Source organism: Aethalodelphis obliquidens, unplaced genomic scaffold (assembly GCF_003676395.1).
Source record: "Aethalodelphis obliquidens isolate GAN/ISIS:26980383/991018 unplaced genomic scaffold, ASM367639v1 scaffold40, whole genome shotgun sequence".
NCBI lineage: Eukaryota > Metazoa > Chordata > Mammalia > Artiodactyla > Delphinidae > Aethalodelphis > Aethalodelphis obliquidens.
This window is the reverse complement of record NW_020837984.1, coordinates 14,907,000-14,931,605: the sequence shown is the minus strand read 5'-3', so window position 1 is coordinate 14,931,605 and position 24,606 is coordinate 14,907,000. Positions and strand designations below refer to the sequence as shown.

At 42.6% G+C, this 24,606-nt stretch overlaps 1 protein-coding gene across 1 annotated transcript; it reads right to left on the bottom strand.

Moving 5' to 3' along the window:
• Window positions 1–839: 839 nt before the first annotated feature.
• PCYOX1 (prenylcysteine oxidase 1) lies at window positions 840–23,765 on the bottom strand. Its single transcript, XM_027131940.1, has 6 exons — window positions 23,584–23,765; window positions 22,277–22,483; window positions 21,079–21,253; window positions 5,171–5,382; window positions 4,676–4,828; window positions 840–4,157 (listed from the first exon to the last, which is right to left on the bottom strand). The coding sequence occupies exons 1-6, from the start codon at window positions 23,753–23,755 to the stop codon at window positions 3,499–3,501; spliced, it is 1,578 nt and encodes a 525-aa protein (XP_026987741.1). The 5' UTR covers window positions 23,756–23,765; the 3' UTR covers window positions 840–3,498.
• Window positions 23,766–24,606: the final 841 nt, after the last annotated feature.

The following is a 24,606-nucleotide window of genomic DNA, read 5'->3' as shown; positions in this document are numbered from 1 at the left end:
TTCTGATTTTTTTCTATCATGACCTGTTCCTGGTTGTGACTGATTTGTTCACGGGTGTTGTTTTTTGTTTTTTCTGTTTGGGGGGAGGTTTTTGGCCATGCTGGGTCTTCGTAGTTGCGTGCAGGCTTTCTCTAGTTGCAGTGAGCGGGGGCTATTCTTTGTTGCGGTGCACGGGCTTCTCATTATGGTGGCTTCTCTCGTTGCAGAGCACAGGCTCTAGACGCTCGGGCTTCAGCAGTTGTGGCGCACGGGCTTAGCTCTACAGCATGTGCGATCTTCCTGGACCGGGGATCAAACCCCCATCCCCTGCATTAGCAGGCGGATGCTCATCCACTAGAATTCCCTGAGGTTTTTAATGCATTAAAATACAAGAATCTTATTAAATATGAAACATTGGCAAGGATGCCCATTTTCTGTATCTTTTACCACTGAACAGAGATAAAGAAGCTGCAAGCCTGAGTGGGTTTCTTCTGAAACATTAACTGGAATTTTCAAAGTTCTTGCCATAACTTTGACAAACTCTGACTTTTTCACATACTTTTACATACCAAGTACGGTTTTGCTCAAACAACACAGGTTTGAATTGTGCAGGCCCACTTCTATACAGATTTTTTCCAAAATAATTTTGGATTATTAGTAAATAATTTGCTAATACTACAGTGCTACACCATCCATGGTGGTTTGAATCCACGGATTCTGAACTGGATGGAGGAACCACATGTGCAGAGGGCTAACTGTAAGTTACACACAGATTTTTGGCTGCTTGGGGGTCGGCGTCCCTACCCCCCACATTGTTGAAGGGTCAACCATATAGTACAACAGAAGTAAAACACAGGAAGTCATGATATCATGGTTTTATTTTGAACATACGTGGGAAATTTTTTTTGAATACAAGAGTAGAAATACAATTCCAGAGAAAAACATTCCAGTGCACTGTGGTTCTTTGTGGAGAAGATAGTGATAACACTGCCCATGATATATTCACCTAGTTCATAAATTTTATGGTTCACAAACTCAAATGAGAGATATTTTACAGATGGTTGTATCATAAACCTAACTTTAAGAAACCTATCAAGCAAATGCTTATTTTTGTGATCTGGTAAAAAGCCTACGAATCATGAATTGCTTTAAAACTGGAGAGTGGGGTGTACACTGAGTATGTGAGGTACTTGTATAATAAAACGGGTGGCTTATGTGTATGTAAAGTGGTATTTCCTATTTATAGGAAATGTTTACAGCAAAAGAATAGCGAGAGGGATCAAACTAACGAAGGCCAGTACATTTCTATTTTTCCATTCTCTCTTTAATTCTTCACTAATGTCAACAAGCTTGTGTTTTTTGCAGCCACGTAGAGCTGAATTGTTGAACTGGTTTTCTAAGTGTGGTTCCTAGACCAGTAGCATCACCTAGGAACATAACAGAAATGTAGTCTTTTGTATACCACTCCAAACCTACTGAAACAAATTCTGGGGTGAGGCCCAGCAATGTTTTAACAAGGCTTCCAGGTGATTCCGATGCACACTCAAGTTGGAGAACCACTGGAGCAGAACTTGGCCTTCATTCAGCCCCTGCATAATTTTTACCAGTCTCTTCTGTAAAAAGATGATTTGAGCGGCCTCCTGGAATAATAGGCCCTGATAGGTTTTTCTTCCAATTTAAAAAAAAAGTTTTTTTAATGCTGTAATTGCATTAATACTAATATGCTTGACATACGGATAACCTGCTTTGCTCTTTGAGGAAACAACTTCAGATGCCTTGTTGGAAAACAGAGTTGGGTTTGATATAACAGCAACCTTTTAAATTGGTGTTCTAGGTACAAATATGTCCTATCGCAAAACAAGTCTATAAGTGATAGAAATTAAATTACCTCACTAGTATTCACCCACTTTTAGCATATACATAATAGTATTACACTCTCTATGTCTCTCTTCATTAAAACCACAAAAGGAAAAACTGAATGTCTCAACATACTTATTAAGAATAAAAATAGTAAAAAGCTGACCCTTTGACAAACTATAAATTTAATTCCTGCCTCTACATCAAATATATCTTGGCAGTTTTATCAGCATATTATTCACAATTGTAAGAGAAGAAATTGTTTTAAGAATCAGTGTTCTCTTTTTTGCTATAATCTGGAGGGCTTTTTTTTAAAAAAAACAATACATGTTAACTTGGTTGCAGTTACTTTTAGAATTCACAAGCTTTTACTTGTCCTGTCCTCCCAGTGACTATAAGGACAGTCACTCATGATCTTTGTACGGATGGAGAACTGGTTCTCAAGTTTGGTTACGTATTAGAATCATTCAGGAAGCACTCCTACAGGTGATTCCAATGTACAGCTGAGGCTCAGAACCAGGGCCTCAAAAGATTTCAGCAACCAATTTCTCAACCAAAATGCTACAGTACCTTTAGAAGCATTTAACAGTTTGAACATACACGGGATCTGATCAAGCAAGGTGTCTTGCTGAATATCCTCCTCTAGTGCCAACTGCTCTAGAGTAATCTAAGTTGCCTCTGCTGTGAGACTGTCACTGCACCTTACTATCAAGATTACTAGAGTTCTCAATGAGAGAAATCATTCTTTGCAACATGGACCCGCTTTGATAACGGATTGGGTTTCTTGGGACTCGTAAGGCACTAAAAACCCTTGGGAAACATCATAAACCACCACCATTAGTGAATCTCAACCCAGGATGCACGTTAAGAACTTTCAAAAGCTACAAAAAGCTGAGGTCCTGTCCTCAATCAACTAAATCAGAATCTCTGTTGTGGAGCTCCATCACTATTTTTAAAAGCTCCTCAGGTGAGGGTTTGATAATAGAAGGCCAATTTCTTAAATCAGTAGCCTGCACTTTTCATTTTACTTAAGATTTTTGTATGACATCTTAAATTTATACTAAACTAAGACTTCTGATTTTCACCCCTAATGAAATAGAGACAGAAGCAATGAAAAGAACATTCTGAAAGTCAAGGCTTCAAGCATGGGCATATGTACTTTGAAAAATATAAATTACTAAAGCCAGGCATAAGATACCAGCTCCCATAGTAGTTGTATCTGACTGAAGGTCACATCCAGCTGCGAAGCACAAATGAACTAGTCCCGAACTAAAAGATAAGTCTTCCTCAAGTGCTCCGCTTAAAATGCTTTAAGGTTTGGTTCAAAATCCAGGGCCCCACCCCAGACCTCTTAAATGAGAATCTCCAGAGGAGCTAGAGAATCCGTACGTTTAACAAACTCCAGATGATTCTTATGATCAGAGAAGTTTGGGAAACACTGCTGATGGATATTAAAGAAAGAATAAATTTTGGAGATGCAATAGTTATGCCTTCATGCTTAATTAGAACCTTGTATATCTCATGATTCACTGGGATTACTTTTGTTAAACAATGATAACAGCAAAATATCTGTTTCAAAATCGTCTCTGCTCAGACTGTGTTCTTTTTTGCAGTGATAATTCCATTTGGAACCAGGATGGAAAAAAAAGAAATAGTGGTATTTCATAGTTCAGTTTTAAGTTTCTCATATAAGTCCTCTTGGTCAATCATGTGTGTGTGCCCGTTCCAGCGGTGATAGGCGAGGAGAGCAGCATTGTAGCCTGCAACAGCACTCACTTCCATGGCACTTGCTGCAACCTCCATGCCGTTGAGGTAATAAAGTCGATCGTGGAGTATGATGGAAGGGCATTTCTCTGGAGGCGTATAATGAGGGTATGCAAGCCATGACCGCTTCACAGCATAATCATAGGACACAAAGAGCTTTAAAATTTGTTCTTTAGTAAGAGGTCCTGCTGAAAAGATCTTCCAAACGTGTGACCTGTCCGCTTTTGGTTGAGGATTATTACTTTCTTCTACAGAAGACACAAACCCAATGCTGTTAATGAACAAATCTGGATTATCAGTGGTTAAGACTGTACCGAGATCAAACTCATCTAAAGCTCTAGAGGTAAAGACAGTTGAATTCAACTGCCCCTTAATTAAAGTTGTCACTAAAGGTTCGTAGTATTGATGGAATTCCTCAATTGGAGGATCAAAGTTGAGAAAAGTTATATTGGACATTTTTCGATTCAATGGAGTGGCCACCAGGACGATGTCATAGAAGGCTGAATGGGTCTCAGATCCGGTTTGGTAGACCGCTTCATACACCTTTGTGGGATTTCCTAGAGGAAATAGGGAAGCATAGATTTTTTTAATGTTTCTAACATACTATATTTTATACCTTCTAAAAATGATTCTATACCTTCTTAATAGTTTCTCTATAATTCTAAGGAATTAAACAAGTTTTATCCCTTAAGATAATTATCCCTTGGACTTGTATTACAATGAGGCCAATTTTCTACTTGGAATGGAAATAAAATCTTGTCAATAAGAACAAAATATGAAATTTTTACTTTTGAGGATGAAATTGTTTTTTAAATCCAAAGAGTCATGCTGCTGTACTTGAGCACATTTGTGAATATTTCTACATGACATACAACACCTCCAATTTAAAATTCCATCATTTGGGACTTCCCTGGCCGTCCAGTGCAGGGGGCGCAGGTTCGATCCCTGGTCGGGAAACTAAAATTCCGTTCCATCATTTGGAACTGAGTGAGAGATGGAGAAAGAGGTTTTTCTCCCCGAGCAGTTATTTTCTGCAGGGAAAATTAGGAACAGTAAAATACAAGTTCAAGTTTACCTGTCTGCTTGGTCCTTGTTTTCTCCTCTATGGACATTACTGAGCCAGATATAAGATTGCTTTTGGAAGCCTGAAGGAGCCGTGAGCAAACAAGTTTATTGCCACCTTTTACTGCCCAAAGGCCAGGATCAGTACAGGACATTGACACTGCCCCTGTCAGCGGTAGGAAGAAAATGTGTTTTAATTCTGACTCTGTAAGAGGCCCTCTACCCACTCTCCCTTCCCAATTAGCTAAGCCCTGCTCCAAATGTCTTTAGACATTGCCAAGTGGCTCTGGGAGCAAAATCTCCCCCAGATGAGGAGCATTCAACTAATAAAAGCTAAAGACTCTGTTCCCATAGAAATGCACGATTTTGCCAACATTTTTATTGTGTCTGAGGTTTCACAAAGAAAGGCAGTCTTCTCCAAAACATGGCCTAAAGTAAGGAGCCACCATAGCATCAGGTAAACCACTCTGTAAACTAATGTCCATAACTATTCCAAGCCCTGACTTACCTACAAAGCCATTGATGTTCATGGTTTGGCCATAATTGACCCTCATGACAGGAGTAATAATTTCATCGAGGAACTTCTCAGAAAAGCCTGCTTTCTGCAAGGTTTCAAGAAGTGATCGGTTAAATAATCCAAGGTAGTCGTCCCCTCCTAGGGAATGTAGTAACTTCTCTACGCTACTGAAGGCATAGTCATGAGATTGGTAGCGGTAGATCCTTTTGAACAGAAAAGAAATGGCCATTAAACACCAAACAAGACAGGGGGAAGGGTACACATAAAAAAGGAAAATAGCATTCTAAGACTCAAAGTGACTTTCATGTGTCCTTCTGATGAGTCCCTACCTATCCTGTGAGATGCACCTCAGTCACCATCTGCCCCAGGTATCCCAGAGGTTCTTGGCCTCCCTCTCCCTCCGCCTCCTCTGGGGGAAGTCCACTGTCCTTTATATACACTCTTCTGCATTAATATGGTCACTGGGAGCACCTTTCAAGAAGTAGGTATGTCTTATTCATCTTATCTTGAGCACACTTAGACATGTCTAAAGTTAAACTTTACCTTTCCACTAGACTTGATCCTCTCTCCTCCCACAACCAAAAATAACAAGTTACTCCCAACATCCTACATGTCATTCTCGGTTCATTTAGTTTCAAATTTAAACATTTCACTTCTCCTCTCTGCTTCTCCCACCTAAGAAGGAAACCTTATCAATCTTTCTAACATCTCTTCTGTTACTTCATTCTCATCTCCCTGATCTTAAGTGAGGATTTATATTCAAACTACTAAAATGAATAACTGATCTACCTGCCTCTAGTTTCTCTTCTTTAAAACATTTATGAATCTCCCAGATGTCCTAAAATACCCTTATTTTGTCATCCATCCACTTACTCAAAAAACATCTTGCGTATTACTGTTACTTACTAAAGTTCTGACATTAAAAAAAAAAATCATGGATTTTTAGAGCCAAACTCATCAAGTCTAACTAACTCCTTTGCTCAATTGCAGATAAAGAAGCAAAGTAGAAGTTAAAGAACTTGTCTAAAAGTCACATGGCAAGTAGAAGGCTCAAGAACCACTATCCCCCTCTGCCTTCAACCACACACACACACACACACACACACAATCTTCCACTTGAATACAGCTGACCCATTCATTCACTGCTCTCAAATATGCTCTGGGTATTGCTCCCAAACACTGCACTGCCTCTTCCCTCCATCTGGAATACACTTCCCATCCCTAATCATACAACAACTAGCTACACTTTCCTTCAGAGCCTGAATCCCAAACCCTCTGCAAAGTCTTACCCAACTTCCCAGTCCACAGTGATGTCCTCACCTCCAAAAGTCCCATAAAACTTAGCACTCATGCTCAGCACTTAGATACTACTTCGAATTATTTAATTTTTAGGAACTATCACCTGACATTCTCTGCACTTTAGAGACTTGAAAAAATGTTCACATAAATTAGTTCATGCAATAATTCAATACATATTTTTTCAGGGTGCAAGTGATACAAAAATGAGGAACATGGTTTCTTTCTCTCAAGGAACTTACAGTTAGGAACAGGTACTCAGGAATATGCACAGATAAGTGTATGAAGCAAAGGAAGAAATAAGTACCAAGGAAAGATCTCTACCAGTGATCATAGAAGAGTTTTTACATCAAATTTCTTCTCTCAAAATAATCTGTAATTTTTTTAAAGAGCAGAGATAATGTCATATCCATTTCAACATTACCTACTGTCTAACGGTGTAGTATACAAAATGTTGAATATATTTTTGTGGAAAAATTCTCTGTGCCAAAACTGAGAAATTAAAATAATTCCTTCCGGCCCATACTGTTTGGCTTGTAGTCCCTAGGAAGCTGGAAAAAGATGAGAACACTGAGTTCTTCAGAAAAATAATACACTGAATAAATAAATAAAATGAAGAGCAATCTTTTGTAATGGTCAGCATGACAAAATAGTAGCCAATTAAATAACTTAAGTATGATGTTATAAAAAAATGATTCCCTGCCTCCTCCCACCGGAGCCCCAACCCCACTCAAACAAGCCTCCTAAGTAAAGGCCTCATAGAGAGTGACATGAGACAATATATACCGTATAAACACTGAGCACCGTAACTGCTTTACAATACTAGCTGCATTACAGCCGTCCCCAACTTTTTTGGCACCAGGGACCAGTGCCATGGAAGACAATTTTTCCACGGACGGGGCGGGGGTGATGGTTCAGGCGGTAATGCGAGCGATGGGGAGCGGCGGATGAAGCTTCGCTCGCTTGCCCAGCCCACCCCCACCCCCCCAACCCCGTCCCTGCTCACCTCCTGCTGTTTGGCCCGGCTCCTAACAGGTCCGAGGCCCAGGGGTTAGAGACCCCTGCATTAGAATGCCTATTTAGGGGCTTCCCTGGTGGTGCAGTGGTTGAGAATCCGCCTGCCAATGCAGGCGACACGGGTTCCAGCCCTGGTCCGGGAAGATCCCACATGCCGCGGAGCCACCAAGTCCCTGCGCCACAACTACTGAGCCTACGCTCTAGAGCCCGCGAGCCACAACTGCTGAAGCCTGCACACCTAGAGCCTGTGCTCCGCAACAAGAGAAGCCACCGCAATGAGAAGCCTGCGCACCGCAACGAAGAGTAGCCCCCACTCGCCGCAACTAGAGAAAAGCCCGCACACAGCAACGAAGACCCAACACGGCCAAAAATAATAAATGAAATAAATAAATTTAAGAAAAAAAGAATGCCTATTTACTATAAAGTGAGACGTAACAAGTAGTTTCTGCTAATCAGATTGCTTACACAAACTTTTCTTTTTAAACTACATTTGTATACCCCCTACCCATTTATTCACTCATTCATTCATTTAATCATTCAACAAATATTTATGGAGCATCAACTTTGAGTCAGACACTGTTCTAGGGGCTAAGGATGCAGAAGTCAGTACAACACAGAAAAAAGTCCCTGCTCTAATGGAGCTTTTGTTCTAGATGGGGAAACAGGCAATAAAATAAATAAAGAAATGCAAGCAAATTATATGACAGTTTAGAGGATGATAATTATCAAGGAGAAAAGTAAATCAAAAATAAGATTGGAGGGCTTCCCTGGTGGCACAGTGGTTAAGAATCCACCTGCCAATGCATGGGACACAGGTTCGAGCCCTGGTCTGGGAAGATCCCACATGCCACAGAGCGACTAAGCCCATGCGCCACAACTACTGAAGCCCACGTGCCTAGAGCCCGTGCGCCTCAACAAGAGACGCCACCACAATGAGAAGCCCACGCACCACAACGAAGAGTAGCCGCCCCCACTCACCTCAACTAGAGACAGCCCGCGTGCAGAAACGAACACCCAATGCAGCCAAAAATAAATAAATAAAATTAAAAATTAAAACTAAAAAAAAAAAATAGTTGGAAATGTTTGGAGCTGGCAGGGTTGCAACTCTAAATAAGATGATACAAAAAAATAAGTAGTCAAGGAAAGGCCTCACTGAGAAGGTGATCCGTCAGCAAACACCCGAAGGAGGTGAGGATACAATCCTTGCAGGGACGGGAGTGGGAGGAAATATTTCAGACAGAGGTATGAGCAGTGTAAAGGCCTTATGACAGCAGCATGCCTGATACTGCAGCTGAAGCAGAGAGATCCAGGAGAACAGGTAGAGGCACAGACAGAAAAAAGTAGGGAAGGTGGGATGAAGCACTTCTACAATAATTGAGTAAGGACCTTAAAAAATCTGCCCCTACATAAAAGCAATGAGAACACTGACATATTGTCAACATCAACTTTTTCAAAACTCTGGAAATAAACAAAATCCCAGGAGAATTTATTCAAGAAAAATGGCTGAATGTCTGTAAGAACAAGTGAGCCTTGTGGTATTTTAACTTCCCCTATTCCCATTCCCCTCTTGCTAGCAACAAGGTAGCCTTCAAAATCAGCAGCCTTGCAACTACAATCCCTGTGAAACCAGCAAGCTGGCAGCCACAGGAGGGGATAAAACAGGCTTGGAGCATCCCAAAATTCCCATTCCCAGAGAGCATCCCAAAATTCCCATTCCCAGAGAGCATCCCAAAATTCCCATTCCCAGAGAAGTGCCACTTTTGCCCTATCTGGCAACTCACTCAAAAGCTCTATCCTCAGGGACTGTCCTTTTGTTTTTTTAAATACAATTTTTAAAGGATATACTCTCCATTTACAGTTATTACACAATATTGGCTATATTCCCCAAGTTGCACAATACATCCTGCAGCCTATCTTACACCCAATAGTTTGTACCTCCCAGCCCCCCCCCCTGTATTCCCCCCCCCCGCCACTGGTAACATTAGTTTGTTCTCTATATCTGTGAGTCTGTTTCTTTTTGTTATTTTCACTAGTTTGTTGTATTTTTTAGATTAGGGCTTGTCTTTTTTGACCTGATTCAGAGCTCGCTCTATACAAACAGCCCATCCTGAGTGCATCTGTCAAAAACATCAGTGGCAATTTAACATCAGCTGCCTGAGGCTGTGATACCAATTGGGGCTGATAAGAGGCTTAACAAAAGATTTTTTTTAAATATTGGGGAATGAAAAACCCCAATTCATTCCTGGGGACCTAGAAGCTCATGTCCATGTACAAGGCTGTCACGTGTCCAGGAAAGACCTGAGAAGGCCCTAATCTTGTCACCTCTGGCTGACCTTGAGGCTTTGAGCAAGCCAGAAGTAAAGGCTAAAGTAGAGTTGTAAACCACCCTCCAGAGCCTTGCAAACGTATCCCAGCACACACACTCGAGGAGCCATACATGGCAAAGAATACAGACTTCACAGAATCAGTCCCAGAAAGTCACTAAACAAACAAACAACAACAACAAACCTGGGGTGAGGGAAATTCTGATTTCCAGAGCTGCCATTTAATATTATTTTAAATGTCCAGTTTTCAACAAAAATCACGAGATACTCAGAAAAACATGAACGTATGGCCCATACATGGGGTTGGGGCGGGAGGAAGGAGTCAACAGAAACTTTCCCCGAGAAAACCCAGACATTGGACCTACCAGACAAAGACTAGTAGGCCTCGCTACACGGCACATGGGATCTTAGTTCGCCAACCAGGGACTGAACCCACACCCCATGCATTGGAAGCACAGAGTCTTAACCACTGGACCACCAGGAAAGTCCCATAGACAAAGACTTTAAATCAGATATTATAAATATGTTCAAAGAACTAAAGGAATCCATACCTAAAGAACTAGAACAAGTATGAAAACAATGTTGATTAGAACAAATAGACTGTTAATAAAGCAATTATAGAAAAATATTTTAAATTCTGGAGTTGGAAAGTATAGTCTGAAATTAAAATTCCCTAGAGGGGCTCAACAGCAGATTTGAAACAGCAGAAGAATCAGTGAATTTAAAGATAAGGTCAGTTGAGGGCTTCCCTGGTGGCACAGTGGTTGAGGGTCCGCCTGCCGATGCAGGGGACATGGGTTCGTGCCCCGGTCTGGGAAGACCCCACATGCCGTGGAGCAGCTGCGCCCATGAGCCATGGCCGCTGAGCCTGCGCGTCCGGAGCCTGTGCTCTGCAACAGGAGAGGCCACAACAGTGAGAGGCCCGCGTACCACAAAAAAAAAAAAAGATAAGGTCAGTTGAGATTATACAATCAGGGACAGAAAGAATCAAGAGTTAAGAAAATGATCAGAGCCTCGGAGCCTGTGAGACAACAAAAAGCATACCAAGATACACATAATGGAATCGTAGAAGGAGAGGAGAAAAAAGAAATGGACAAAAAATTTATGAAGAAATAATGGTCAAAAGTTTCCCAAATTTGATGGAGGACATTAATCTATACATCCAGGAAGCTCAACGAATCCAAAAAGGATAAACTCAAAAAAATCTACACCTAAACACATAATGGTTAAACTGTGGATAAATAAAGAGAAAATCTTGAAAGCAGCAAGAGAAAAGCAACTCATCCAGCAAAAATGATCTTCGGTAAGATTAGGAGCTGACTTCTCTTCAGAAGCCATGATGTCCAGAAGATAGTGGGATGACATATTGAAAATGCTGGGGAAAAAAAAGACTATCAACCAAGAGTTCTATATCCAGCAAATCTATCCTTCAAAAACTAATATATCCCAGGTAAACAAAATTAATATAATTAATTTATATTAAATTATATTTTTAATATAATCCCAGGTAAACAAAAACAGATAATTTAACACTAGCAAACCTTCCCTACAAGAAATACTAAAAGTTGCCCTTCTGGCTGAGATAGCACCAGACAGAAACTCAAATCCACATGAAGAATGGGTAAAAGTAATTAAATAGGTAAATATAAAAGACAGTATAGGGGCTTCCCTGGTGGCGCAGTGGTTGAGAGCCTGCCTGCCGATGCAGGGGACATGGGTTCGTGCCCTGGTCCGGGAGGATCCCACATGCAGCAGAGCGGCTGGGCCCGTGAACCATGGCCGCTGAGCCTGCGCATCCGGAGCCTGTGCTCCATAGCGGGAGAGGCCACAACAGTGGGTGGCCTGCGTACCGCAAAAAAAAAAAAAAAGACAGTATAAAGATATACAGTTTACCCTTAAATAACACAGATTTGAACTGTATGGGTCCACTTATACACAAATTTTTTCTAATAAATATACAGTTGGCACTCCATTTCCACAAATGCAGAACTCACAGATACAGAGGGCCAACTGTAAGAGATCTGAGCATCTGCAGGTTTTGCTATCTGTGGGGTGGGGTGGTCCTGCACCCAATCCCCCATGCATACCAAGGGACCACTGTATATGCTTGAAATTCTTTCCCCTTATCTGACTTTTTAAAAACTGCATAAAGCAATAATTATAAAACTAATAAGCTTATAGAACATAAAGACATAATTTGTATGACAATAGCACAAAGTATGGTGAGGTAACAAAGCTATATTGGAGTAAAGTTTTTGTGTACTATTGAAATTAAGTTGGTATTAATTCAATTAACATTGTTTTAAGCAATTAACATTATTTTAAGTTAAGATAGTAACTGTAATCCCCAGGGAAACTACTAACACAATAACAAAAATATGTATTCTGAAAGAAACAGCTAGAGAATTAAAATGGTACACTCTCTAAAACAAAAGAAGGCAGCACCTAGAGGATGAATAAATTCTGGAGATCTAATGCACAGAATAATGATGATAGCCAACAATACTATTTTATATACTTCCAAGTTTCTAAGAGACTAGGTCTTAAATGTTCTTGCCGCATAAAAGAAATAATAATTATGTGATATGACAGAGGTGTTTAGCTATGGTGGTAATCATAATGTAATACATATGATAAATGTATCAAATCAACATGTTGTACACCTTAAACTTACACAATGTCATATGTCAATCATCTCAATATTTTTTAAAGGCACTATGCTAACAATGAACAATACGAAAAGGAAATGAAGAAAACAATCCATTACAATAGCATCAAAAAGAATAAAATATTTAGGAGTAAGCTTAACCAAGGAGACAAAAAGACTTGTACACTGAAAACTACAAAACACTGCTGAAAGACATTAAAGACATCCTGTGTTCGTGGATTGGAAGACTTGAAATTGTTAAAATGTCCATATTACCTAAGGTGATCTACACATTCAGTGCAATCCCTATCAAAATCCCAGTGACTTTTTTTTTTTTTTTTGCAGAACTGGAAAAAATTCCTAAAATTCACATGGAATTTCAAAAGATCCCAAATAGCCAAAACAATACGAAGAAAGAAAAACAAAGCTGGAGGTCTCACACTTCCTAATTTCAAAGCATAATACAAAGCTACTGTAATCAAAACAGTTTAGTGCCAGCATAAAAACAGACATACAGATCAGTGGAACAAAACAGAAAATCCAGAAATAAATCCTCATGTATATCATCAAATGTTCATCAAAGGTGCCCAGGCTACACAATGGGGTAAAGAATAGTATCTCCAACAAATGGGGCTGGGAAACTGGATATCCACGTGCAAAAAAATGAAACTGGACCCTTACCTTAGATGATATACAAAAATTAATTCCAAATGGATTAAAGACAAAAACATAAGACCTGAAACTATAGAACTCCTGGAAGAAAACATAGGGAGAAAGCTTCATGACATCGGATTTGGCGATGACTACCTGGATATGGCAACAAAAGCACAGGCAACGAAAGCAAAAAGATAAATGGAACTACATCAAACTTAAAAACATCTGTGCAGTGAAAGAAACAATCAACAGAGTGAACAGGCAACCTACAAAATGGGAGAAAATATTTGCAAACCATGTATCTGATAAGGGTTTAACATCTAGAATATATAAAGAACTCTTACAACTCAGCAACAACAACAAAAATCCAATTAAAAAATGGGCAAACAATTTAAATAGATATTTCTCCAAAGAAGACATACAAATGGCCAACAAGCATAGGAAAAGATGCTCAAGAGGGACTTCCCTGGTGGCAGAGTGGTTAGGAATCCGCCTGCCAATGCAGAGGACACGGGTTTGAGCCCTGGTCCGGGAGGATTCCACATGCCGCGGAGGAACTGCGCCCATACACCACAACTACTGAGCCTGCGCTCTAGAGCCCACAAGCCACAACTACTGAGCCCGCCTGCCACAACTACTGAAGCCCACGTGCCTAGAGCCCATGCTCCGCAACTGCAATGAGAAGCCCGCACACCGCAACAAAGAGTAGCCCCCGCTCGCCGCAACTACAGAAAAGCCCGCATGCAGCAATGAAGACCCAACACAGCCAAAAATAAATAAATAAATTTACAAAAAAAAAAAAAAAAAAGATGCTCAACATCACTAATCATTAGAGAAATGCAAATCAAAACCACAAAGAGATTATCATCTCACACCCATTAGGATGGCCACTATCTAAAAAACAGAAAATAACAAGTGCTGGCAAGGGTGTAGAGAAATTAGAACCCTTGTGCATTGTTGAAGGGAACGTGAAATGGTGCAGCTGCTATGGAAAACAGTATGGTGTTTCCTCAAAAAATTAAAAGTAGAATTACCAAAAGATACAGCAATCTCACTTCTAGGTATATATCCAAAAAAACTGAAAGCAGGATCAAAGAGATAATTGAACACCCACGTTTACTGCAGCATTATTCACAATAGCCAAGGGGTGGAAGCAACCCAAATAGCCATCAAAAGATAAATGGGTTAAAAAAAAAGACAGGAGTAATGGAGAAACAGAGGAACAAAAATGATATAAGACAAATAGAGGGACTCCCCCAGCAGTCCAGTGGTTAAGACTCCGCCTTCCAATGCAGGGGGCACAGGTTCAATCCCTGGTGGGGAACTAAGATCCCACATGCCATGTGGTGCAGCCAAAAAGAAAAAAGACATATAAAAAGCAAATATCAACAGTAATTAAACATAAATGGACTATACTCTCCAATCACAACACAGAGATTGGCAGACTGGATTTAAAAAATAATAATAATAATCCAACTTATCTTGTCTACAAGAAGTACACTTTAGATTCAAAGACACAAATAGGTTGTAAGTAAAAAGATGGGAAAAGATATACCATGCAAACAGTAATGAAAAGAGAGCAGGAGTGGCTACACTAATATCGGAGAAAATAGACTTAAGACAAAATTTGTTACTAGACACAAAGGAGGACATTTTATAATGATAAAAGGGTTACTCCATCAGGAAGACATAACAATTATAGACATATATGCACTTAACAACAGAGCTCCAAAACACATGAAGCAACACTGACAGAGCTGAAGGGAGAGACAGACAGTTCAACAATAACAGCCGGATACTCCAATATCCCACTTTCAACAATGGGTGAACGAGTGCGCAGAATACCAACTGTATACTAGTTCACTATGGCTGCCATTACAAAGTATCACAGGCTGGCTGGCTTAAACAACAGAAATTTATTTCCAACAGGTTTGGAGGCTCCAAGTCCAAGATCACGGTGTTGGCAGGTTTGGTTTCTTCTGAGGCCTGTCTCCTTGGCTTGCAGATGGCCACCTTCTTGCTGTGTCCTCACATGGTCTTTCCTCTGTCTGTGCACATCCCTGGTGCCTCTTCTGTGTGTTCTAATCTACTCTTCTTATAAGGACAACAGTCAAATTGGATAGGGCCCAGCCTAACGGTTTCATTTTAACTTAATTACTTCATTACAACCCTATCTGCAAATACAGTCACATTCTGAAGTACAGGAGGTTACGACTTTACCATATAAGTTTGGGGGTGGGGAGGACACACAACTCTGCCCATAACAAACAGGAAATTTAAAAATGATGAATGGGATTATCTACATCCTATCAGGTCTTCCAAGCCATGGCACAGATTTTGGCTGTAACTCTGCATGAAACAGCCACTGAAAGTTTCTCAGCAGAGGAGTAATGTGATGACTCTTAGATTTTTAGAAAACTACTTTGGCTGCTATGCTGAAAACGGATTGTGATGGCACAAGGGCAAAAGCTGGGAGACGAGTTAGGAGGTGAATTAGTTTCCTATTTCTGCAGTAACAAATTATCACAAACTCAGTGGCTTAAAACAATACAAACTTATTATCTTATGGTTCTGCAGGTTAGAAATCCAAAGTCAATCTCACTGGGCTAAAGTCAAGGTTGTCAGCAAGGCTGGTTCCTTCTAGAACCTCTGAGGGAAGAAACCATTTTCTTGCCTTTTTCAGTTTCCATAAGCCACCTTGGCTCATGGCCCCCCCAAGCATCACTCCAACTTCTTTCTTCCATCATCCCATCTAATACTCATTCTGATTCTCCTGCCTCCCTCTTATAAAAACTCTTGTGATTACATTGGGCCCACCTAAATAATTAAGAATTATCTCCCCTCTTCAAGATCCTTAATCTTATCTACAAAGTCCCTTTTACCACATAAGGTAACACATTCACAGGTTCCAGGGATTAGAATGTAGACATCTTGCAAAGGGAGGCAGGCATTATTTAGCCCACCACATGAGGCTATTCCAACAATCCAGACAGGACTTCCCTGGTGGTCCAGCGGTTAACACTCTGTGCTTACAATGCTGGGGATGCGGGTTTGATCCCTGGTTGGGGAACTAAGATCCCACATGCCACCAGACAAGAGATAATGGTGGTTTGGATCAAAGCGGTAGCAGTGATGGTGGTAAGAAGTGGTGAAATTCTGAATATATTTTAAAGACTGATAGGATTCAAGATAGACTGGATTTGGGAAATGAGAAAACGAAAAGAATAAAAAATGACTTGTTAGGTGTAACTTTTTTCCTTTGAGGAATAAAAAGGGTGTTTATAAAGCCTTTCACTATGAGTCCTATCAGTCTCAGATCAAGAAGTGTTAAGGACCTAACATATCCCCAGAAATGCACTAAGTGCTAGAGACAAGAATGAGCTTGAACCCAGCCTATAAGCCAAGATATCTCAACGGGAAGCCATTCTGTGGACCACAGGATTCAATTCAACAAATATGTGACTGAATATCTATGACATTCTGGCTACTACACATACTACAGAACAACACAAGTGTGTGTGTGGTGTGCACCATATAACACTTAAGAGATGTTCGAAAAGAGAGATGAATGGTGACTAGAGTATTAGGAAAGGGGTGAGATAAGACATGAATTCTGGAATAAAGAATGGCATCCAACCAGAAAAACTGCATAAATAAATGCTCAGAACTGGAAATTGACTTGGCAAGTGTGGATATCAAGGGCAGCAGGATCTCCACCCAAATACCTTCAACAGCAAAGAAAAATGCATACTCCCAGGGGTGCGGGGCGTTGCCTACCACAAGCTTGAACCCTCTTTCAAGTATCATGGTTTACTACTGTTACATGGGCTTTTGCTCACACTGTGCACACTCTGAAATAGAAGCACAAAAATGACAATGTACCTCCCCAAAGCTGGTCAACAAATCTCCCAAAAATTTCTACAGATGATCACACAAGCCACTTTAAAAAGGAGCCAACCGGATCTGTCATATATATCCAAAAAAGGGAGAAAATATGTTGAGCAAGGACTTTAGGTTTCTTACACCATTCAAAGAAAGAAAAAAACTCAAGAATATTCTCCAATTACGCATTTTAATCTAGTGGTTCTCAACCCTGATTATAGGCAAGATTCACTTGAGGTGAACACACCAATGCCCAGATGCCTACTACAAACCAATGAAATAAGAATTGTCTAGGAGTAGAGCACAGCATTCTTTTTTTTTTTTTAATTTATTTTTTGCTGTGTTCAGTCTTCATTGCTATGCGAGGGCTTTCTCTAGTTGTGGCGAGCGGGTGCTACTCTTTATGGCAGCGCACGGGCTTCTCATTGTGGTGGCTTCTCTTGTTGTGGAGCACAGGCTCTAGGCGCGCAGGCTTCAGTAGTTGCAGCACACGGGCTCAGCAGTTGCGGCACACAGGCCCTAGAGCGTGCGGGCTTCAGCATTTGCGGTGCACGGGCTCAGTAGTTGTGGCCCGCGGGCTCTAGAGCGCAGGCTCAGTGGTTGTGGCGCACGGGCTTAGTTGCTCCGCAGCATGTGGGATCTTCCCGGACCAGGGACTGAACCTGTGTCCCCTGCATTGGCAGATTCTTAACCACTCTGCCACCAGGGAAGTCCCACATCATTCTTATTTTTAAAACTGTGCCACCAGGGAAGTCCCACATCATTCTTATTTTTAAAACATCTCCATGTTGGGAATTCCCTGGTGGTCCAGTGGTTAGGACTCCGCACTTCCACTGACGGGGGCCAGGTTGCATCCCTAGTTGGGAATTAAGATCCTGCAAGCTACGCAGCATGGCCAAAGAAAAAAAAGATCCCCATGTGAATATAATGTACAGCCAGGATTAATAACTACTACTTTACTGAAATGTTGGGGATTTCACTGTTCCAGAGTCCTCTTTGGCAACCTCTGTGGCTCCCAATCCTGGTTTTTGTAACATGAGTGATGTTACAAATATTTAATAACTGGTACAACATTAAACAGAAAGTAGACTGACTACAGCACTGGAACTGAGTCAAGACTCCCTGCTGGAGCAGTGGAGGAGACTCCCAGGGAAGAGAAAACATGCAGCTAGTAGCTATTTCACAAGTCCAGCAGTATTTCACTACTTTAGCAACTGGCACATGCTGGCTCAATACCTGCCCTTTCTCCAACTGTCTCATAGGGTATGACAAAATTATCAAAATAAGATCTGCATGTTCTTGATTTATTGAAAGAAGCAGTAATGTATGATGGATGGCCCTTTAAACAACACAAAGGTCAGTGCTCTATAATCAAGTATCAAAGATACACTGGAGGGGGGCAGTAATTCCATAAAGTTTGGGAATTGTTTTCTAAAATCAAAAATAGTATAATCTACAGGGAACTATATTCAATATCCTGTGATAAACCATAACGGAAAAGAATATGAAAAAGAATGTATATATATGTATAACTGAATCACTTCACTGTACAGCAGAAATTAACACATTGTAAATCAACTATACTTCAATAAAATAAACTTTTTAAAAATAGTATAACTTATGTATCCCCTCACTGGGTCTTTTTCACAGTTCTGTAATACCCTGAATTCACTTGAAAAGTGATTTCTTAATTTCTCAAAGGGCAATTCTCTACATGTCAAGAAAACTGATACACACAGGCAAGGCTGTATCTGATGCCATATGAACTTGATTTTCCTGCTGAGGATGCAGCAACATGCCCCCTTTCTTTAAAAAGTGACTGGCTGTAGGGCTTCCCGGGTGGTGCAGTGGTTGAGAGTCCGCCTGCCGATGCAGGGGACACGGGTTCGTGCCCCGGTCCAGGAAGATCCCACATGCCGCGGAGCGGCTGGGCCCGTGAGCCATGGCCGCTGAGCCTGCGCGTCCGGAGCCTGTGCTCCACAACAGGAGAGGCCACAACAGTGAGAGGCCCGCGTACCAAAAAAAAAAAAAAAAAGTGACTGGCTGTAATGCAGGGGACAAGGGTTCAATCCCTGGTCCGGGAAGATCCCACATGCTGCGGAACAACTAAACCCATGCACCACAACTACTGAGCCTGCGCTCTAGGGCCCGCAGGCCGCAACTACTGAACCTGCATGCTGCAACTACTGAAGCCCGTGCGCCTAGAACCTGTGCTCTGCAACAAGAGAAGCCACCACAATGAGAAACCCACGCACTGCAAGGAAGAGTAGCCCCCGCTCACCGCAACTAGAGAAAGCCCACACGCAGCAACAAAGACCCAACACAGCCAAAAAATAAAAAATTTTAAAAAAAAAAGTGACTGGCTGTCTCTATACAAATTCTATATATTTTCCTAGTAAACTGCTTGTCTCTCTACTAGAATATGTATTCTTTGAGGGCAGGGACATGTTCTGGGTTCTACATCTTTAGGACCTAGAATACTGCCTGGCACATAATAAGTACTCAATATTTGGTGAATGAACAAAGGAATGAATGACTACTTTAAAACAACCTGCACTATAGCTGAACTTAACGTACCCGCTGGAAAGGAGTTCAAGAAATTGACCTCAGAATGATGTTTAGAAAGAAAGAAATCCCTAACTACTAAAAGTTACAGAAACTAGAGTACATTTATCCTATTCACCTCTTACATCTGTGCTGGGCAATACCTGGTCATATGACATGTAATTTTACCTTTTTTTTTTTTGACAGATTTAATTTAATTTTTTTTTTTTTGGCTGCATTGCGTCTTCGTTGCTGCATGCAGGCTCTCTCTAGTTGTGGCGAGTGGGGGCTACTCTTTATTGCAGTGCGGAGGCTTCTCCTTGCAATGGCTTCTCTTGTTGCGGGGCGTGGGCTCTAGGCACATGGGCTTCAGCAGTTGCAGCACACAGGCTCAGTAGTTGTGGCACGCAGGCCCTAGAGAACGTGGGTTTTGGTAGTTGCAGTGCACAGGCTCTAGGGCACATGGGCTCAGTAGTAGTGGCTCACAGGCTCTAGAGCACAGGCTCAGCAGTTGTGGCACACAGGCTTAGTTGCTCCGCAGCATGTGGGATCTTCCCCGACCAGGGATCGATCCTGGGTCCCCTGCATTGGCAGGAGGATTCTCATCCACTGCACCACCAGGGGAAGTCCCTAATTTTACCTTTTTAACAATTATTTTATTCCGTTGGCACAGGCACAGTAATGAAACATTATTAGCATTTACAAGCTGAGTTTCTCCAGGACCTAAAACTGTAAACCGGCATAAAAATTAGCACATGCCAATGACCTTAAAAAAAAAAAATAGGTTGTATCTTTCAAAGGTAGACTGGTTATCTTATGTTATTTTTCCTACTTCCCAAAGCAATGCATATTCATACACAAAGAAATTTTTGAAAATACAGAAAAACATAGAGAAGGAAAAGAGGCACCTGTATTCTCACTACACAAGACAGTGTGGGAATTTAATATCCTAATTTAAATTCCTGGGTCTCAGAACTGATATTTCAGGCTGCTGGCTCACTGAAACATCACGTCACAGTTAAATAAAGCTCATTTAAGTTTTCTGATCCTTTCTACAAGCTCTTGTACACATCAGCTCATTCATCTACACACAACACTAAAACAGTTCCGAGACTAAGAGAGAGGACTCTGGAGCCAGACTGCCTGGGTAAGAACTCCAGCTCCACCAGTTACTAGGCGGGTGGACTTGCACACTTGAAACCTCTCTAAGCTTCCACCTTTCACACCTGTGAAAAGAAGCTAATAACAGTACTTACCTCAGAGAGCTGTCACGAGACTTCAAGGAGTTAATATTTGTAGAGCATTTTAAAGTGTCTGGTAACATTAAATAAGCATTTGCAAAATATGTTTTCAGAAGCAAAAATAAACTACCCTTCCAGCTTCGAAGTGGATAAATGGTCTGCGTATTGTATACAAAACATTTTGCCTAACGATCTTAAAAACAGGCTGCAGTTAGGTAGAGAACTGTTCCAAGAAACTATAATTCCTACAGATCATCTAATAAGTCTTAGGTTAAATGGAAGAGAAGAAATTACCTCATAAACTTGTCTAATATATCCTCTACCCACATGTGCATTCGGAGGGACTGAAATCCATAGTGCCAAATTAGTTTAATCATGTTTATTATAAACCAGCTGCTCTCCTCATATACCAGAGTCTCTCCGTTATACACCCCCACTAGGCCACTAGGGCTCTGAACAGCAGAGAGACCTGTAAAAACAAAGAAAGGTAGCTAAGTCAGTGGTTTCTGTACTGCTCAAATGAGAGAAGATAATCTGAAGCTACCGGGGACGTTCTGAAGTGAGTGAATCCGGGCTTCCCCCAGTTCTCAGGAGACATGTTAAAGGAGCTCTATCTTTAGAACAGTGGGTGATACACTAGACACCACATTTTCCAAAAGCGGATTCCCTGAAAGATGGGTTGGATGATCATGCAGATATATCAAAATGAGACTGGCTATAGTTAGTCTAAAAAGACTAAAAAGTCAAAAGAAAAAAAACCAAAGGATGAGCTGAATTCAACTTAAAAACAGAAATGTCAGACATGACTCTTGGCAGCATAAATGGCTCCTGGCATACACTCGCCCTCACGGAGGAAAGAGGCCCAGGAGGCGTCCACCGGAGATGTGGCAAGCAGCTAAGGAAAAGAAGTCAGCCCCATTCCTGTGCAAATCCTATTTTGCATAACTGGATAGTTCTGATAACTGGAAGAAGGCCAAAATTACACAATATTCCCTGAGGAAATAGCCTGCAGAGGCTGGCCACGCTTCCCCCATACCTGTCCAGTGCCTCTGCTGGTAGGCAAGCAGTCCGATGTCCCAAGTTCTAGGCACATGTTTGCACCTACAGCTGTGTGAGTGACCTTAAGCCAGACACCTCAAGTCTCTGGGCCTCATTTCCCCAGCTGTAAAATGAGCACGCTAGGGTTTCTGCTAACTCCAACCATTCTTTGATTCTTTAACACGAACCCAGAGGTTTGAGAAGCCACAGCAGCAACCATCCCCACCCTGTGCCCCATGGCTGTAATTCCAGATAACTGAAGATACAGATAACTAGTGTCCCATTACAGCAGAGCAGCTCCTAAGGCAGCACCAACTGCTAGCAGGAAAGTGAGGAAAGCAGTTTTACCAGCTTCACTGTAAAAGATGATTAACAAGGCAGGAAAGTTTCAGTTCCCTATCTGACAACAATATCCATGCATATTGAAGTCTGCTTGTCTGACCAAATTACATACCCAGGTCCTTGACAAAACGCTTCATGTGCAGATTTAAAGGATGGATGACGGAACCGCCTGACTCATATTCTTGCCCTTGCATAGTCACGGTGGCCAGACGGCCCCCCACCTCTCCTTTTTCAAACACGTCAATCTTCACATCGTTCCCAAATTTCTGCCGCAGATAATAGGCTGCTGAAGTGCCACCAATGCCAGCTCCAATAATCGCTATGGGGGAAAAAGAAGGAACAGGTTTTTTTCCCTCTTACCAGCTTTGTAGGTTTGCTTTGTTTTTGAAAGGCCGTAAATCAACAACAGACGTTGCTTAAGCCTGTGATCAACAATTTAGGGAAGCCTGGGGAGGGGGAGGCAAGTGACAGCTGCGGTGAAGATAGAATTATGAATCTGGCCAGACACTGCCCCCAGACAAAAGTGGTAGTTACACTTTTTTTTTTTTTTTTTGCCAGATGGCCCAAGATTCTCACAGTTCGTTGCGGAAGAACCAAGTGGACCGCCGCACACCCTTCTTTGTGCCCAATGCAAAGGAACAGAGGAGGCGGGGCCTTTCCAGGACGCATTTCAAATAAAGTGGCCGCCATTTTTGCCTTGATTTGTTCCGTCTCGTTAATGTAAACAGGTTAATGATTCCAAAGGACACGGCTTAAAGGGGAATAAAAAAAAAAAAACAAAACATAATAAACAGGGGAAAACAACCAAAACGACTCAAACTAAAAGAGTGACTGTTTCGGCTGTGTAGTCGTCCTAGGCAGAGAACTTGTGCAAGCCAGGGGACTGTGCCAGCCGGCCGACTTCAGCAAAGCGGACGGGGGAAGGGCGCCCCAGCCCATCACTGGAAGCAGACGCGGCCAGCGCGGTCAGCTTATCTGCGCTGCTTGGTGTGCTGTGCCCGCGTGCGCCTCTCATCTGCAGAGCGGAATTCGCCCGTCGCTCCCGGACCAGCCAGAAGACCGATTTCCCAACAAGTGCAGCAAGGGAAGGCCGCGGGAGGGGCCTCAGCCTCCCCGGAGCCCAAGGCCTCCGACTCAGGGGCTGCAGGGAGGCCTGGCGCCCGCCCGCCAGCCCGGGTCGCCCCCCTCCACGGCCCATTGCTCAAGTGGGCAAGTCTCCACGCCCGGGAAAGAGCGGTCCCTGGGGCACGTAAAGCAGTCCCAAGGTGCGAACCGGGGAGAGCTCCACTTGCGCAAGGAGCTCGTTCTGCGCGGCCCGGCGGGAGTCGCGGGTGCCCGGCCTGGAGCATCAGGCAGCGGCCGCCCGGCGTGGGGCGCGCTCCCACCGCCCCCGCCGCGCGCCGCCTCCTTCTCGCCTACCGATATTCTCCGGCGGGGCCCGTGGCTCGGCGCTCCCAGGGAACCCCCAGCTGCACAGCAGCAACAACCCCAGCCACAGCCCCACGGTCGAGCAAGCGAGCCGCCCACCGGTACGCTCCATGGCTCTCGAAGCGTTGTTGTCGGACTGGAAAGCCCAGCTGTCCGCCCGCATTTGAGTCTGCGCTCTCTGCCCGCCCCGCCCCCTGGCTGGCCTCGCCCCTCCAAGCCCCGCCCAGGTCCACCCCCAACCTATCCCGCTCTGCTGCACAGGCCCTTGACACCCCACGGCCGCCCTTGACACCCCAGGGCCACCCTTCCCTCCAAGAGCTGCCAATCCGGTTCTCTCGGTCCCCTAAGCCCGCCCTGACCCTCCGAAGCCCACGCTGCTTCAGGGAGAGACCAAAGGCTCCAGAGGAGGCTCACCCCAGCTTTTAATTTCTTCAGTCGTGCCTTCTTCTGTCCCTTCAGTCGCTCTCGCTCAAACAATGCACACAGCTAATCGCTGCCAGAAACAGACCAGGGGTGCAACAAACACTTTACTGAGTGATCACTATGTTCGGGACTGTTGCGTACAGGATGAATGGGTAAATGGTACTAGGTAGAAGGAAAAATGGTCCAAAGTGAAGGGAGTGGAAAAATAGTGACAAACATGAATGAAAGTAGTGTACTCACCTCATATGCTGGAACATTATGCAAGCATTAAAAAGATTTGTAACATCAGTGTCTATTGTCCTAGTATTGTTAGGTGAGAAAATCTGCTGACTGAGTGATAGGTATTATATGATCTCATTTCTGTAATTAAAATACCCGCCCCCACCCAGTCAAAAAAAAAAGGAAAAGAAAAAACTAGTACATGAACATAAAGAACAGTATGGATGGAAGGAAAACAAGTTGGATAAAAAGAAAGGTTAGGGACTTCCCTGTGGATAAGACTCCGAGCTCCCAATGCAGGGGTCCTGGGTTCGATCCCTGGTCAGGGAACTAGATCCCACATGCATGCCACAACTAAGACCCGGAGCAACC